Source organism: Bufo bufo, chromosome 3 (genome assembly GCF_905171765.1).
Source record: "Bufo bufo chromosome 3, aBufBuf1.1, whole genome shotgun sequence".
NCBI lineage: Eukaryota > Metazoa > Chordata > Amphibia > Anura > Bufonidae > Bufo > Bufo bufo.
In genome coordinates, this window is record NC_053391.1 from 433513031 (window position 1) to 433528236 (window position 15206).

The following is a 15206-nucleotide window of genomic DNA, read 5'->3' on the forward strand; positions in this document are numbered from 1 at the left end:
CAGAAAGGACCTGCCCAGAAGAGGGGACTGCAACCACCAGCGGAGAGATGACCGTACCGGAGGCGATAGATGGAAGGGATGATCCAGAGACTCCGGCGATTTGTCCCAGGAGGAGAGGATCGCCCGTTGGAGAGGGCGGGAGTGAAACTGCGCAAATGGGATTGCCTCGAAGCAGGCAACCATCTGCCCCAAGACCCGCATGCAGAAGCGGAAGGACGGTCGACGGTGGAGAAGGAGACCCTGAATCGCCCGACGGAGGGTCAGACGTTTTTCCGAGGGAAGACGTACCTCCGCCGCTTCCGTGTCTAAAAGCATTCCCAGGAAGACCAGTTGTCTGGCGGGAGGAAGGGAGGACTTGGGGAAGTTGATGACCCAACCGAATCTCGCCAGAGTCTCTAGAGTGAGATCCACGCTGGCAACCGCTTGGGAAAGGGACGGAGCCTTGATGAGGATATCGTCCAAGTACGGTAGCAGAAAAACACCCCTGGAACGGAGTAAGGCCAAAACCGGGGCCAGGACCTTGGTGAACACCCGGGGGGCTGTTGCCAGCCCAAAGGGAAGGGCGACAAACTGGAAGTGGAGGTCCCCCACGGCGAATCGGAGGAAGCGATGGTGACACCGGGCTACCGGAACATGGAGGTAGGCATCCTGTATATCGATGGAAGACATGAAATCTCCCTGCTCCAGGGAAGCCACCGCGGAACGGAGGGACTCCATCCGAAACCGTCGAAGGAAGAGAAAACGGTTGAGCTTTTTGAGGTCCAAAATGGGCCGCACCGAACCTCCCTTCTTGGGAACTACAAAGAGGTTCGAATAGAACCCTTGGAACCTTTCCTCTAGAGGAACGGGGGTAATCACCCCTCTGTCCAGTAAGGCTTGAACAGCCGCGGAGAACGCAGCCGCGCTTTTCGGGTCCCGCGGGGGGCGGGAGCGAAAGAACCGATCTGGAGGGAAAGACGCAAATTCGATTTTGTATCCTGAGGACACAATTTCGAGAGCCCAGGCGTCGGAGATGTGAGCCATCCAGATGTCCCTGAAAAGGAGGAGCCGGCCCCCCACCCGGGTGGGTGGGGGCGCGCCTTCAGGCAGAGGATTGCTTTGCTGCGGGTGTGCGGGCAGCCTGCGGCCTGCGCCAGGAGGGCTGTGCCCGAAAAAACGGCTTCCTACGTTTATCCTGGGGAGGGGCCGAAGCGGCAGCTGCGGGGGGAGCCCCAGAGGTCCTGCGGGAGGACCGAAAACGAGACGCACCGGGGCGTCCGCGGGGGGCGCCCCTGGCTTGGGGTTGAGGGAGATGGGTGCTTTTACCACCCGTGGCCTCCGAAATAAGCTCGTCTAGGCGGACCCCGAAAAGGCGGGAACCCGCAAACGGTAGCCCCGCCAAGGAACGTTTGGAGGCAGAGTCCGCTTTCCAAACTTTCAGCCAGAGCTCCCTCCTGACGGAAACCGCCAGGGCGGAGGAGCGTGCAATAAGGGCTCCCGCATCAAGGGAGGCCTCACAAACAAAATTCCCGGCCCGAATAATAAGCTGGGCCAAGGAACGTAGGTCCTGGATGGGGACGTCCGAGTCCAACTCCTGTTCCAGCTGCGCACCCCAAGCAGAGATTGCTTTACCTGCCCAAGCAGAGGCAAAAACCGGTCTGAGAGCAGAACCGGAGGCAGCAAAAATGCCCTTGGAAAGGGTCTCCATGCGACGGTCCTCCGCTGACTGAAGAGAGGACCCGTCGGGAACAGGGATGGCCGTGTTTTTTGACAGACGGGCCACAGGGGGGTCCACCTTGGGTGGGGACGACCAGGTGGCCACGACATCGGCTGGAAATGGATAGCAAATGTCCAGCTTCTTGGGATTGACAAAACGGGCGTCCGGGCGAGCCCAAGCCTTAGACACCACGGAGGAGAAATCAGAGTGGATTGGAAAGACTTTTGAGGCCTGCCTGGGTCTGATAAAGGAGACGCTAGCTGCGTCAGAGCTAGGGGGGTCATCCTGCACCTTAAAGGTGTCACGAATATCCGAGATGAGTTGACTCATCGCTGAGGCTAGCTTGGACGGCAGGGCCGAGTCCATTTCCAAATCTGAAACCGCCAATTCACCTTCAGAGAGCGAATCCTTTGGAGAGGAGAGGCTCGTCTGGGTGCGCACGCGTGGCGGGGAGAGGGAGGCATCCGAGGAGGAGGCTCGCTCTACTCTAAGACGCTTCTGAGAGTGCCTAGCTCGGGAGGGGTCACTAAGAGGGAGTGAACCCGCTGCAGCGGCAGAAGCGGTGGACCCGGAGGGCGCGACAGTAAAAGTAGCGTCCTGCGGGGTAGGTGGCCTGTCTATTAGGCGGCCCACGACATGAGTGAGGCTTTCCACGGCCTGGGACAGGGATCTAGCCCAGTCAGGCGGGTCAGAGGAAGCAGGGAGCGACACAGCGGGCGACTGAGGCTGCGGTGGAGCTCGGCATGCAGGACAGTGCGGATCAGACTGCCCCCGGGGAAAGGGTTCCCTACAAGCAGTACAGGCATGGTACCAAGGCTTGGCAGCTGCAGAAGGGTCTGACATGGTGGAAAAAAAATGTTGCCTTATGGGAGACCCCAGGGCAAAAGGAACGGAGATTACACCCAACAACAGTACTGGCACGGAGGGGGTTAACAGTCCTACCAGACCCTGCAAGCGGCAGCAGCAAGGGAAGCAGACTGAAGGAGGCTGTGGAGGAGAGGCAGCCGGCACGGGGATGAACAGCTTCAGGATCGGACGTAGAGAGGATTCCACGCAGTGGCGCCCCTGCGATGTGGAGCCCGACGAAACCGGAAGTAGCGGAGCGCTATGAAGCTCCGCCCACCCCTTGCCGCGCTGAAGAGACGCAAAGCCGCGCGCGCGCGGCAAAATGATTTTAACCCCCAAGATTGGATGAGTGCCGGCCAGCTATGGCGCCTGTTCGTGCCAAGGAAAAACGGCCCCCCCCCCCGCCGCGCCTGATGTGGCAGACGGCCCCAGCCTACAGCCGTCCCTGAAGGCATGAGTTCGTGCCCTGCCGCTGATAAAGTGAATTTTTTTTGCCCTGACAAAGTCCCCCCCAAATGATACCCGGTAAGGTGCCGGTAAGATATGCCCGGGGGGGGGGGGGGGGGGGGGGGCTCGATGTAGCAGCAGTGGGAAGGAAGGGGAGGCTGGAGCAGCCACTCTCACCATACGCTGTCTTCGCCCTCAATCCATCCAGCAGGGTCGCCCCTTCAGCTACTGGCACCGCAGTGGCAGGAAGCCGGGGGAGGGACTTGGCGTGCGGGCGACCCTTGAGCTGGCGGGACGCAGGGGAGCGAGGCTGCCCTGGTCCACCTTGTCTTCTGTGGGGGAGGCGGCAGTGCGGAATTACCGGCACTGGCGCAACTCAACCCCGGGAGAAACAGAGGGGTCTAATGCGCCTCTGTTGTCCCTGTAAGTAGAAAAAAATCGAATTAAAACAACAAATAACGCAAAAAATAAAACATTATAGGAAAACAACCCTGCATAAGCAGGGGGTGTCTTGCCTCCTTGGACACTAAGCAAAAACTGGCAGTCTCTTCTCCAGGCTGAGGGGTATAGCTGATGGAGGAGGGGCTTACAGCTTTCACTTAGTGTCACGCCTCCTAGGGAGCAGAGCTATACCCATGGTTTCCTGTGTCCCCCAAGGAATATGGGCGAGAAATATGCGACAAATCTGTATGTAACTCAGGGCATGATTTGACCAGGGATCGGATTCTTCCACCACAAATTATATCCAGTGGTGGGTCTGCTGTGGATTTTCCCCATAAAATTGACATGCTGTGGATGTAATATTTTGTTATGTGTGGATTTTGTTGCAAAATTTCTTAAAATCTCATCAACTTGGCTGCTACTGTAAAGGAGACAAGTTTTCTAGACACAATTCTGCAGCGTCCAAGCACACAAAAGAGATAAGGTAGCACTAAAAAGGAGAATGCTGGAGATGACAGAAAGGTGTCACAACAGGCTGCATAGCTGAAGACTGGTCAGAGTGCCTATGCTGTCCCATGTCCACTGCCGAAAGTGCCTAAAATGGGCACATGAGCAAGGACAAGGACACCTTTAGAGGTCTTGTGGAGTCCATTCCTCAATGGGTCAGAGCTAACTGGTGGCACTGCAGATCTAAAAGGGTCATCTACAAAGCCAACTGTAAAACAGTCAGTAAATTCAGGAGGATCGGAGAGCACATTGGTGACACTGAGAACGAACCACAGACAACCTTGGTCACAAAGTATCTTTGAAACCTGTTGCGCAGATTTTAAAATCCTCAGCATGTCAATTGTTTGTGCGGTTCGGCACCTTCTGCAGAGTGGTTTTCCCCATAGACTTCAAGGGGGTTGTTAACAAAACAGAAAATCCACATGAAAAAAACAAAAAACACAAAAACCCAGGTAAATAGTATAGATTTATGTTTGGTTTTGTGTGGTTTTGGTGTGGGTTTCATGTGCTATTTCCGTATACAAATCTGCACCATGTACAGCCACCCTTAGACAGGAGCTTACAACTATCTGTGTTCCCAGACATAGGGGTGCTGCTAGCCCAGTGTAATTTTGATCTGGATCCTCGAAGGAGTCCTGGCACTGAGGACAGAAATGTGCCATGTCGGTAAGGTAGTTAGGGCGCTATTTAGGGTGAGTTGGGTATATCGGGGTTAGGTTCCGGACAGAGTTGCCCTTATCAGGGCGGGTGCCCTGTATAGATGGGTAGGGTGTAATAGGTCCCCTACCTCTAACTGTAGGGCACATTAGGGACATTGCAGCCACTGCACATTATGAACAACTATGCACTTTATGTTCCCAATCCTGGATCCTCTCTTTGCTATTTTGGAAGCAGGGGATATAACAGCAGTGACATCTTGTGAATAAGACTGACCCTTTTTCTTCTCCGCAGGCCCATTACTGTGTCTGGGGGACATATATCCCTTTTATGGTATCATACGCCCTGCACCTCTATTTACTTTTTATCTTTGTGACTTACGGCGATGGTTTTGTGCTGTGTTATTTTGTGTTACTTTGGTTTATTTAATGGTCAGCCCATTTTTCGTTGATTAAAAGTTACATTTTATTTCCAACCTAATTTGAGCTATAAATTGGATTGTGAAGAGAGGTGTTTGAGCACGATTTTTAAACGTATGTGTTCTGTGATATGAAGGGGAACTATACAATTAGTTTTTTTTTTTTTACTTCTCCTCTGTATAGGTGATCAGTATCTGATCAATGGGGATCCCCCCCAATCAGCTGTTTGGGAAGGCTGCCTTCTAACAGCTAACCAGCACAGCGCCGTACATTGGATATTGGCTGTGCTTGGTATGGCTCTCAGGCCCATTCACTTAAATAGGGCTGAGCTGATCCTAGGCCACGTGACACATGAACGTGTCATCACTCGGCCGAGGGAAGGCCACAGAGCTACTGCGAGTGCTGGTGCCTTCTCAAACAGCTGATCGGCGGGGGTCCCGGGTGTCTGACCCCACCGATCAGATACTGCTGACCTATCCTGAGCCATCACTATAAAAATCTCGGAAAACCACTTTAATGTTATGGCTGACTGACACCAATGTCAATAGTGGAGAATAATGTAGTACAAGAATGAAATAATTTGCTGACACAGCAAGCAGCCATGGTAAAGCAATTAGCTATGTATAAAGGTATATACATTATATAGTTGCTGCTTGTAGACATGATGATTAAGCTTTCAAAAAGAGCAGGCACATGGTATGAAATCCCGGATTAATAAATGACTTGTGTGGGTTCTCCACCTATGTGCCCCTGCTGCAGGCTGTGCAAGCAAACAATAGGTTGATCATTTACCTACTTAGTCATGAAACCCTTTGCACTTGATCTGCTATTCTGTCTCCAGCGATACCGAACATAAACACTTTTAGTGCCTAATTATGGTTATCAAGAGAAATTTGGGAGGATTAAAAAATCATTAGACCCAATAATTGCTCTGGCCAGGCCTTTTACATTTTAGATCCATTTACATAGCAATGAAAACTTTGTAAGTAGATATTATATAGATGCATGGCTGTTCAAAGCGCAAAGACTGGATTACAGAAATGTGCTTTACCACTGGGATCATACAAAGTGCCACGTAAAAATAATCCTGTGGTTAAAATGTTTTCAGAGCAGTTGGCAATTTATTACATGCCGTTTAAAGCCGCACTTAATTTTGGATGACTAAATTAAACAACATAGTTAATGAAGCTAAAATTATTATTTGAGATCAAAAGTGAAAACAGAATGGAGCATTCCAGGATTCAAACGTTGATAGCTTAGGCTCAGAATAGTTCATCAATATCTGATCGCAGGGGTTTGACACCCTACACCCCCACTGATCAGCTGTTCTGCAGAAGCTCCAGTGCCGGAATCACACCGCTCAGTCCCCTATGTAGTGGGTGGAGCTGGTTCCAGCAGCACCGCTCCCATCGAAGTGAATGGAAACAGTGCTGCAGTTATCAGTGCCATCCACTGCATAGGGGACCGAGCTGTCAGAGAGGTTAATGAAGGCTTTATTTGTTGTGCAAAAGAATGCATTTTGAGAACCTACCAGTCCCTGAATCAGGTCAGTCACAACAGAGTTGTGATTTGATTGACCTGATGAAGGGACCACGGAGGTCCCAAAAATGCGTTGTGTTGCACAACAAGTAACACCTTCATCAACTTCTCTGACCTGGGGTTGATGATTTACGACAACACTACTACCCAGTCCTTTTTTCTTAATAACTCTTTGATCAGTATCCAGTTCTAACATAGGACCCAGCAGGACGAGCATGCAGCAGTTGTCTGACCCCCAACTCACAGCGCTGTAGGCCGTCATGCTCTGAGCACAATCATCCAAGGTGAGCAGATCTTGCCACCATATATATTCATGTATTGAAGGTCCTGTCCATGGTGCCCTTTCATTTCTTTCTCTAAACCTTTTATACCAGAAAACTAACAGAAAGCTATTAATCAATTCCCTCAATGTGTTTTTCTCATGTTATAAAGTACAGCATGGTAACACAATGTAGAAAGTGAGAGGAAAAAAGAACCATTAGGAACTCAACTTACCAATTGCATTATAAAGAGGTTCTCCAGTGGTCTTATCCCATACAACAGTTGTTTCCCTCTGGTTACTGACTCCTATAGCTAAGAAAACACAATATATACATATCAAGCTTTAAGGCAACATGAGACCGTCAGTAGATAATTTTATTGTCTATGGTAATGTTTGGTGCATGCAAAGTCAATTGGGTTAAATGGGTTGTGTCACTTCAGTAAATGGCATTTATAATGCAGACAACATTAATACAAGGCACTTACTAATGTATTGTGATTGTCCATATTGCCTCCTTTGCTGGCTTCATGCATTTTTCCATCTCATTATCTACTGCTCCTTTGCATGGTTGCGACCACCTTGCAGTCCAGCAGCGGTGGTCGTGCTTGCACACTATAGGAAAAAAAAAAAATCACTGGCCTCTGTGGTGGTTGGGAACGTGGGAGTGCACAAAGCCCGATGCTTTTTCCTACAATATGCAAGCATGACCATCGCCGCTGGATTGCAGGGCGGTCCTAAAAAAGGAAACGAGAATTGGATAATGCAATGAAACAATGAACCAAGCCAGCAAAGAAGGCAATATATTAACGTTATCTACATGATAAATGCCATTTTCTGATGTGAGACAACCCCTTTAAGCTGCCATCCCCCAACTAGCCCACAAAAATGCACTAATTGCATCAACTGGGTGTACATATATGTTACCATAAGCTATAGGGGTATTAGTAACTGCTAGCAGGTATGGACTAGTGGCCCTGGAAAAAAAAAAACTAAAAGTGGGCCCATGTTATAGGCGGGTCCAAAGTGACAGAAAGTCGGTCAACACAAGTAGATAGGGCCAGCATAAGTGGTGAGAGACCAGAAGTAGGCAGGGCCAGCAATACCATAGTGCAGCACAGAATACCAAAAGCAAATATCACAGCCCAGCACAGACTACTGCCTCAACAGAACCAAATACCACAGTGCACCACAAAATAATATCGCCCTCGCCACAGTATTCAACTGTATGACCGTCCTGAGGATGGCCATACAGTTGAATTCAGAAGGGCACCCAAGGCCGTTGGTCAGGTGCATAAGTGCCTAATGCACCTGCACTAATTAAGGGCTCTTTCACACCTGCGTTCTTTTCTTCCGGCATAGAGTTCCGTCGTCGGGGCTCTATGCCGGAAGAATCCTGATCAGTTTTATCCTAATGCATTCTGAATGGAGTGAAATCAGTTCAGGATGCATCAGGATGTCTTCAGTTCCGGAACGGAACGTTTTTTGGCCGGAGAAAATACCGCAGCATGCTGCGCTTTTTGCTCCGGCCAAAAATCCGGAACACTTGCCGCAATGCCGGATCCGGAATTAATGGCCATTAAAAGGCATTGATCCGGATCCGGCCTTAAGCTAAACGTCGTTTCGGCGCATTGCCGGAGCCGACATTTAGCTTTTTCTGAATGGTTACCATGGCTGCCGGGACGCTAAAGTCCTGGCAGCCATGGTAAAGTGTAGTGGGGAGCGGGGGAGCAGCATACTTACCGTCCGTGCGGCTCCCGGGGCGCTCCAGAGTGACGTCATGGCGCCCCAAGCACATGGATCATGTGATCGCATTGGACACGTCATCCATGCGCATGGGGCGCCCTGACGTCATTCTGGAGCGCCCCGGGAGCCGCACGGACGGTAAGTATACTGCTCCCTCGCTCCCCACTACTACTATGGCAACCAGGACTTTAATAGCGTCCTGGGTGCCATAGTAACACTGAAAGCATTTTGAAGACGGTTCCGTCTTCAAATGCTTTCAGTACACTTGCGTTTTTCCGGATCCGGAGTGTAATTCCGGCAAGTGGAGTACATGCCGGATCCGGACAACGCAAGTGTGAAAGAGCCCTAATGCTGAGACCACCAGACCATTATGTACCCACTTGGCAGACATGAGGGCGGCCCAGGTGGCCCTCTAGGAATTGGTCCACCAGGAAATGTCCCTGTAGGATCTATAGCCAGTCCGCCCCTGACTGCTAGACAGATTTGTCAGTGGTTATCTCCTAGGAAAAGATGGAATCAGACAGGGTAAAACCCATGCCCTTTTTCCACCTGTCCAAAAGATGCCAGAAGCTTAGTTGTGCCGTCTAAAACTCAATCAATTCTTAAGAGTCAGATAACAATTATCCACAGATTACGACCGGCTACAGCATCCCCATGAAAGGCAATGCAACTGTTACTTTTTACACATTTTCATGGGAAACTTCTTCTAAAAGTAGCAAAATATCTAAGCAAGTTGTTACAAGATGGGTTGGCCAACTAGATAACCAAATCTGTCAGATAGCAACAGACCACAGTGAGCTAGAATAAAATGTCTGTAACTGAAACAATAAAAACAGAAAATATTACTTTAGGTCTCATTTATTACATTGTCAAAACCAACCTTTGATATTGGTGATGTCTATGCTAAGCTGAGTTAACTTCTCACAGGTTCTTTCTACACATTCATAAACAGACTGTAAAATCTCCTTTGGATCTTGTTCCACCCACCTGTAATGGAAAAACAGCATTTAATTTCAACTTTAAAAGTCAATGTGCCAGGGACATCATGCTATACCCTAATCAGCATGTGTATGGGGACAGAGCTGGGTAAGGAGAAGCTGGTGGTAACCCGTTCCCGTGACTCTTCTATCCGAGCCCAGCTCATTCCAGTGTTACAGTGTTCAGAACCAGGGAGCCAGTCAGTATATCGTGCTGTCTATGGTTTAAATCAATAAAAAAATATAAACTGAAGTGTCAAAAATCATAATATCCATTGTGGATAATATATGGTGGAAATATTCCAGCTTGATTCTGATTAGATGCTTTGAGCTCCAGTGTCCCTATGATAGAACTGATCTTCCACAGGATAGGAGCAGAAGTGTTGTCAATGCACAGAAGCTCTTCTAACAGTAGACTCAGAGCTCTAATCTCAGAACTAGAAATCTACTGGATATATTCCAGTTTTATTATCTGTGGGTTTTGTATTGCTAAAAAGAAACATTATGTGAGTTTCTATAATAATGAAAAAAAAAAAAAAGACAAAAAAGTGTGTGTCTTTATATCTGACTGGGGTTGATCCAATACCCCATATCCCCTGACGAGCTGTTTCAGAGCAGCTCTGGGGCAGGAACTACACCGTTCCATTGGTTGTGTCGCGGACAGAGCTGGATATTCCATATTTTCTGCTTTTATAAAGGAGTGCAGATGTAAAGGGAGACTTATTTGGAGATCTATGTAAAGGCGTAAATGTAAAACGATCACATTTTGTATGTCATGTGCCAAAAACTATGTCCTAAAATTTTTAGAAAATTTTAATTCCGCAGTGTCCACTCCAACTGTGTGCTGACGAGTCCTAATAAACACACAATTGAGCCCTTTCTGGGACCCTCGGGATGAATCCTCACGTAAGAACTAGCGGTCAAATGACCAAATACTCCCTTTAGGGGCCCTAGCTAAAGTGCATGATTAAAACGACATCTTTTATTATATTCTATTAAAACGTATAACATAGAAAAGAAAAATGTGTAAGATTAAACCGATCAGGAACTAGCCGGGGGCCTTTATTATTTCACCGATATTGGCAGCAATCGGGTCAGGGCTTTATATTGCAGCACGGTGTTGTTTTGTGAGTTACATCGTGTGTTGTTACTATCTTATGTCAGCGTCTCCATATATCAGTCCCTTATTATACTTATTCTCTATTACACACTAATTGGTCTTACAGTGTGCAATATATGTCGTTTTGCTGTTAACAGCGCAGGATTCTGGAGGTAAGGCCAGATCGTCTGAATTTACTGCAGTTTATATAAGGGACTGATATATGGAGACGATGACATAAGATAATAACAACACAACGTAACTCATAAAACAGTGTTTATTAACAACACCGTGCTGCAATATAAAGCCCTGACCCGATTGCTGCCAATATCAGTGAAATAATAAAGGCCCCCGGCTAGTTCCTGATCGGTTTAATCTTACACATTTTTCTTTTCTATGTTATACGTTTTAATAGAATATAATAAAAGATGTCGTTTTAATCATATACATTAGCTAGGGCCCCTAAAGGGAGTATTTGGTCATTTGACCGCTAGTTCTCTTACGAGTCAGGATTGCAATAAACTTCCTGTCATGCTGGACTTGTTCATAGTAACATAAATAGGAAGGACTTCTATGTCAGTAGATGTAACAATTTCCAGTCTTCTGGGAAATTTGAGATGACTAAATTGTTACCAAATCATTTTGTTTCCATAATTCCTAGACTGGACTGATGCTTGATCAGGGGTTCTGCAGTACGAGACACAGCAGACCCCTTGTAAATAAAGGGAGGCCCAGAGCTTGCAGTAATGAGGTCAGTACAAAACACTGCTCTCTCTATTCTAAGGATAGGTCATCAAGGTTTATGTCCTGAAAAAACCTATAAATAATTTTCCATCTGGATTATGTACCATTCTCACTTACCCTTCTTTGGGAAACTTCTGTTTTATTTCAACTTGATGATGACTAAGTAGTTCAGCTGTTTTTGCATTGAAGACCTATGTCACATGGAAAATATAAATACTCAATAAGTAATAAAAAAAAATAAAAAATAAATGCATTTCAGTGAATGAGTATGTAGGGTACAGGGAGCCGTCCACCAAAGTATTTTTTTCCGACAGATCGAAAACATTGAATACTAACGGCAGAACAAAGTCTACAATTCAATGTGAAAAATCGGATTAATAGTACTGTCTGAGATGGCAAATGGCATTGCGTGACCCAATTGTACCGTTCTCCTTCCAAAATGGCAAGAAAACTGAGGGTCTGAAGAGAAAAGGCATTCTTTGGAGATCCAGTGACGTACCGGGCTCTCCATAGGGACTGCTAGACGGAGAATTCTGTCCAGCATTGAGCCCGGTGATATGTCACCGGCACTAATGGGTGGGCTTTAGCGCTGCCCTAGCCTGTAAAGCAGCTAGGGCAGCACTAAAGCCTGCCCATCAGAGCCAATGACGTTACCGGGAACACTGCTGGGCGGAAGCCTCCACCTAGCAGTGTGCTAAAGTATTCAAAAAAGTCCTTCCCCTGCACGATACAGCGCAGGGCAAAGCAGAGCATTGGAGCATTGCTCATATCAGTGGGCCGGAGGGGAGAAGATGGGGATATGTCAGGTTTCAGCTCTAAACCAAGACAACCCCTTTAAGGAGACCACCAAATATGCATGAGGAATATTGTAGTCCAATCAACGCTGCTCTGCATGTCTTACTTCTACCGGCATCAGATAGGCAAGTGTTCTTTTCGAAAAGAATTTGAATATCTTTCCCAGAAACCCAAAAGGTATACAAATTAGCTTTCCTTTAAGAAAATGTACTGATTGAACAGTTCGAGGCTACCACCACGGGGAAATCTTATTATGAAAGAGCACTGATGTTAAAGTACATTGCAAAAATGTCTATTAGGGAAAGATGTTTCTTTCTACTAGCAAACAGGGCGTAAAAAGTTTCCTTAGCAAAGCTCTAACAGCATTGCTAAGGAGAATCAGTCTGCAGGAGACGCCTGTGTATAAGATGCAGAGGCTTCCAGGCGCCTCTTGTCACTACCCCATTCTCTGACTATGGACATGTGGCCTAACTATCACTGCCCATCATCCTAACTATCTGACTTACTAAACACAGGCATATTTAGTGCTCAGTAAAACTCAGAAGACTGAAGACAGACTCTCCTCAGTAATGCTAAGCAAAGGAAGGGGCAAGAAGGCTTGGCATAACTAAAGGATTTTCTGGGCTCCTAATCCTCAGGATAGGTCATAAATATCTGAATGGTGGGGATCTAACACCCATCAACCCGAATGATAGGGGATAACGATTAGATCAGTGGGGGTCCTACCTCTGGGAACCCCACTGAAAGGAACAGAGTGGCAGGTTGAGCATGCACACTATTGCTCTTGACACTCCATTCATCCCTAAGGGAGATCTGGAGATAGTCAAGTACAATGCTCGGCTATTTCCGGAATTCTAACAGAGATGAATGGAGGAACAGTTTGCATGCCTGTTCTGCTGTATCATTCATTTTGGAAAGCTCCGAGGGGTACAAACTAAGTCCTCGTTCTTGTGAGCATTGGTGGTCCCAGCAGTCAGACCGCTACTGAACTGTTATGCCTTATCTTGTTGATAGGGGATAACTTGTAACAACCAGAATACCCCTTTAAATAATTTTTATTTTCTATCAATTAATTATATTTCATATCATTAATGAATCAATGAATGAAGATGGAGAAATTGTATTAAGTGCATCTGTCTAATGCCAAGTGAAGGCCATCCAGACAGGTATGTCTTAAAAAAAAAAAAAGAAGGCTGTCCGTATACGTGGCATGTCGAAGTGCCTAAAAAGTATATAAAGCAACACACAGCATGTTCTTAGGCCCGCTGCCATCCAGGATATCAGCACAGAACCTGAAATGATGCCATCACTGTATACTTCCGTGTAATATGAAGGACCAGCCTATTTACAGAATTGTCCTAGTACAATAAGAAAGACTAGTTGGACAGGGGCCCAGATGCCAGATAACAAGAAATAAGCCAGTGGGGAAAAAGGAAAATATACCAGAATAGTTGACACAGAAAATGTAGTCGAAGAGCAGGGGATTTCATATTTCTCACATATCAGGTGTCATTCAGAAGTGGGCAATCATAGATAACGTGGGCAAACAGTTCCTGAGGTTTGTGTGCATAATAATTACCATAGAAACAAAACACCGGGGCAGATATACTAACCCTGTCTGTACTACACCTACAATATATACCAAATAGCTCATCATTAGGCTGACCGCTCCATCTCCCAAATCCCCCAGACACAGCCAAAGGTGTCAGAAAGCTGCTGCCGGCCACCTCTGTCTCCCAAAAAAGCAAAAGGATCAGGCACTGCCGGCCACCTCTGTCTCCCAAAAAAGCAAAAGGATCAGGCACTGGAATTCAGCACTCCTGAGCCTTCTCCGCTTAAAGGTGCCCCAAATGTATCACAGCCATGCTGGGAGTGAGTCTTTTGACACATTTATCTAACTTTACAGGTTGGCTTACTGGTTGTCACATCTTAAGCCAGCCTCCTTTCCCCATTAAGCTATGCCTCCTTCTCAAACAAGGTGCAAAAAGGGTCTAAAACAGGGGTGCTCAACCCGGGGGCCGCACCTGGCTCCCAGAGCCAAGGTTTGCGGCCCCCGTCCTGCTAGGCAGAAGCACAGCTGATCTGCCTGGAGCTCCAGACAAAGCAGTATTACAGTTCCTGCTCTAGCACTCTAGCAGGAGAAGGTCAGGTCCCTGGCTGTCAGTGACATCAGGGGAGCCGAGGAGAAGGCAGAGGCGGTTTATCAGGTGGCATAGCTATAAATGAGCGCTATGCAGTTTGGACCTGCCAATCACATTATTGCCGGGCATCTTGGGGGCAGAGGAGAGCAGAGCTGCAGGGTCAGTAGACCCTGATCGGCTCTGCTTTATACAATGCCCCCACAGCAGGCTGGTTTCCCCTGTAACTGGCGCTCTTTTGGATGCAAAATTTAAAAGAAAAAAAAAAAAAGTGTCTCTCAAAAGGTCTTTCAGTGACCTCTTGGGGACAAATTATATGGCAAAATTTTTATATATATATATATATATATATATATATATATATATATATATATATATATATAAATATTAAAACACAATAAAAAAAATATATATACAAAAAAGAAAAAAAGTCCTCCTGGGGGTCATATTATGTGGCAAAAATATATATATAAAAAAATAAAAATAAACCAATTATAAAAAAATATTAATAAAATACAAATAAAAGTAAAAAATAAAAAGGAAAAGTGCAAAAAAAAAAAAAAGTGTCAGTGTCCCCCAACGTCTTTTTATGATCTCTTTGGGAACATGTTATGTAGCAGAAATATATTAAAAATTAAGTTAAAAAAATAGGATTACAAATAAAAACCCCACAGCAACCTAAACTGTCGCCATTATTGCCCCATTCACGTGAAACCCTATATAATATATAATAAAACGACCATCACAAAATAGGGAACTAATTATAAAAATTTATTTTGGTGCCAGTTTTCATATTTAAAGAATAAGGAGCTATAATTTGAAAAAAAATTACTTAAAAAAAAAATGTTTTGTACAGTTTTCCCCAAATAAAACAAAAAAAATAAACTATAAAGCCC

The 15206-nt window shown here is 46.4% G+C and overlaps 1 protein-coding gene across 3 annotated transcripts in view; it reads right to left on the reverse strand.

Annotated features, from left to right (window-relative positions):
- The window catches only part of GK (glycerol kinase), a 103254-nt gene that overhangs the window by 45251 nt on the left and 42797 nt on the right, over nucleotides 1-15206 (reverse strand). For all 3 annotated transcript variants that reach the window (XM_040425000.1, XM_040425001.1, XM_040424999.1), the window contains exons 2-4: nucleotides 11495-11568; nucleotides 9438-9544; nucleotides 7048-7125 (exon numbers count right to left, since the gene is read on the reverse strand). In XM_040425000.1, the coding sequence (XP_040280934.1) occupies nucleotides 7048-7125; nucleotides 9438-9544; nucleotides 11495-11568 (259 nt within the window). The remainder of the gene's footprint in view (nucleotides 1-7047; nucleotides 7126-9437; nucleotides 9545-11494; nucleotides 11569-15206) is intronic.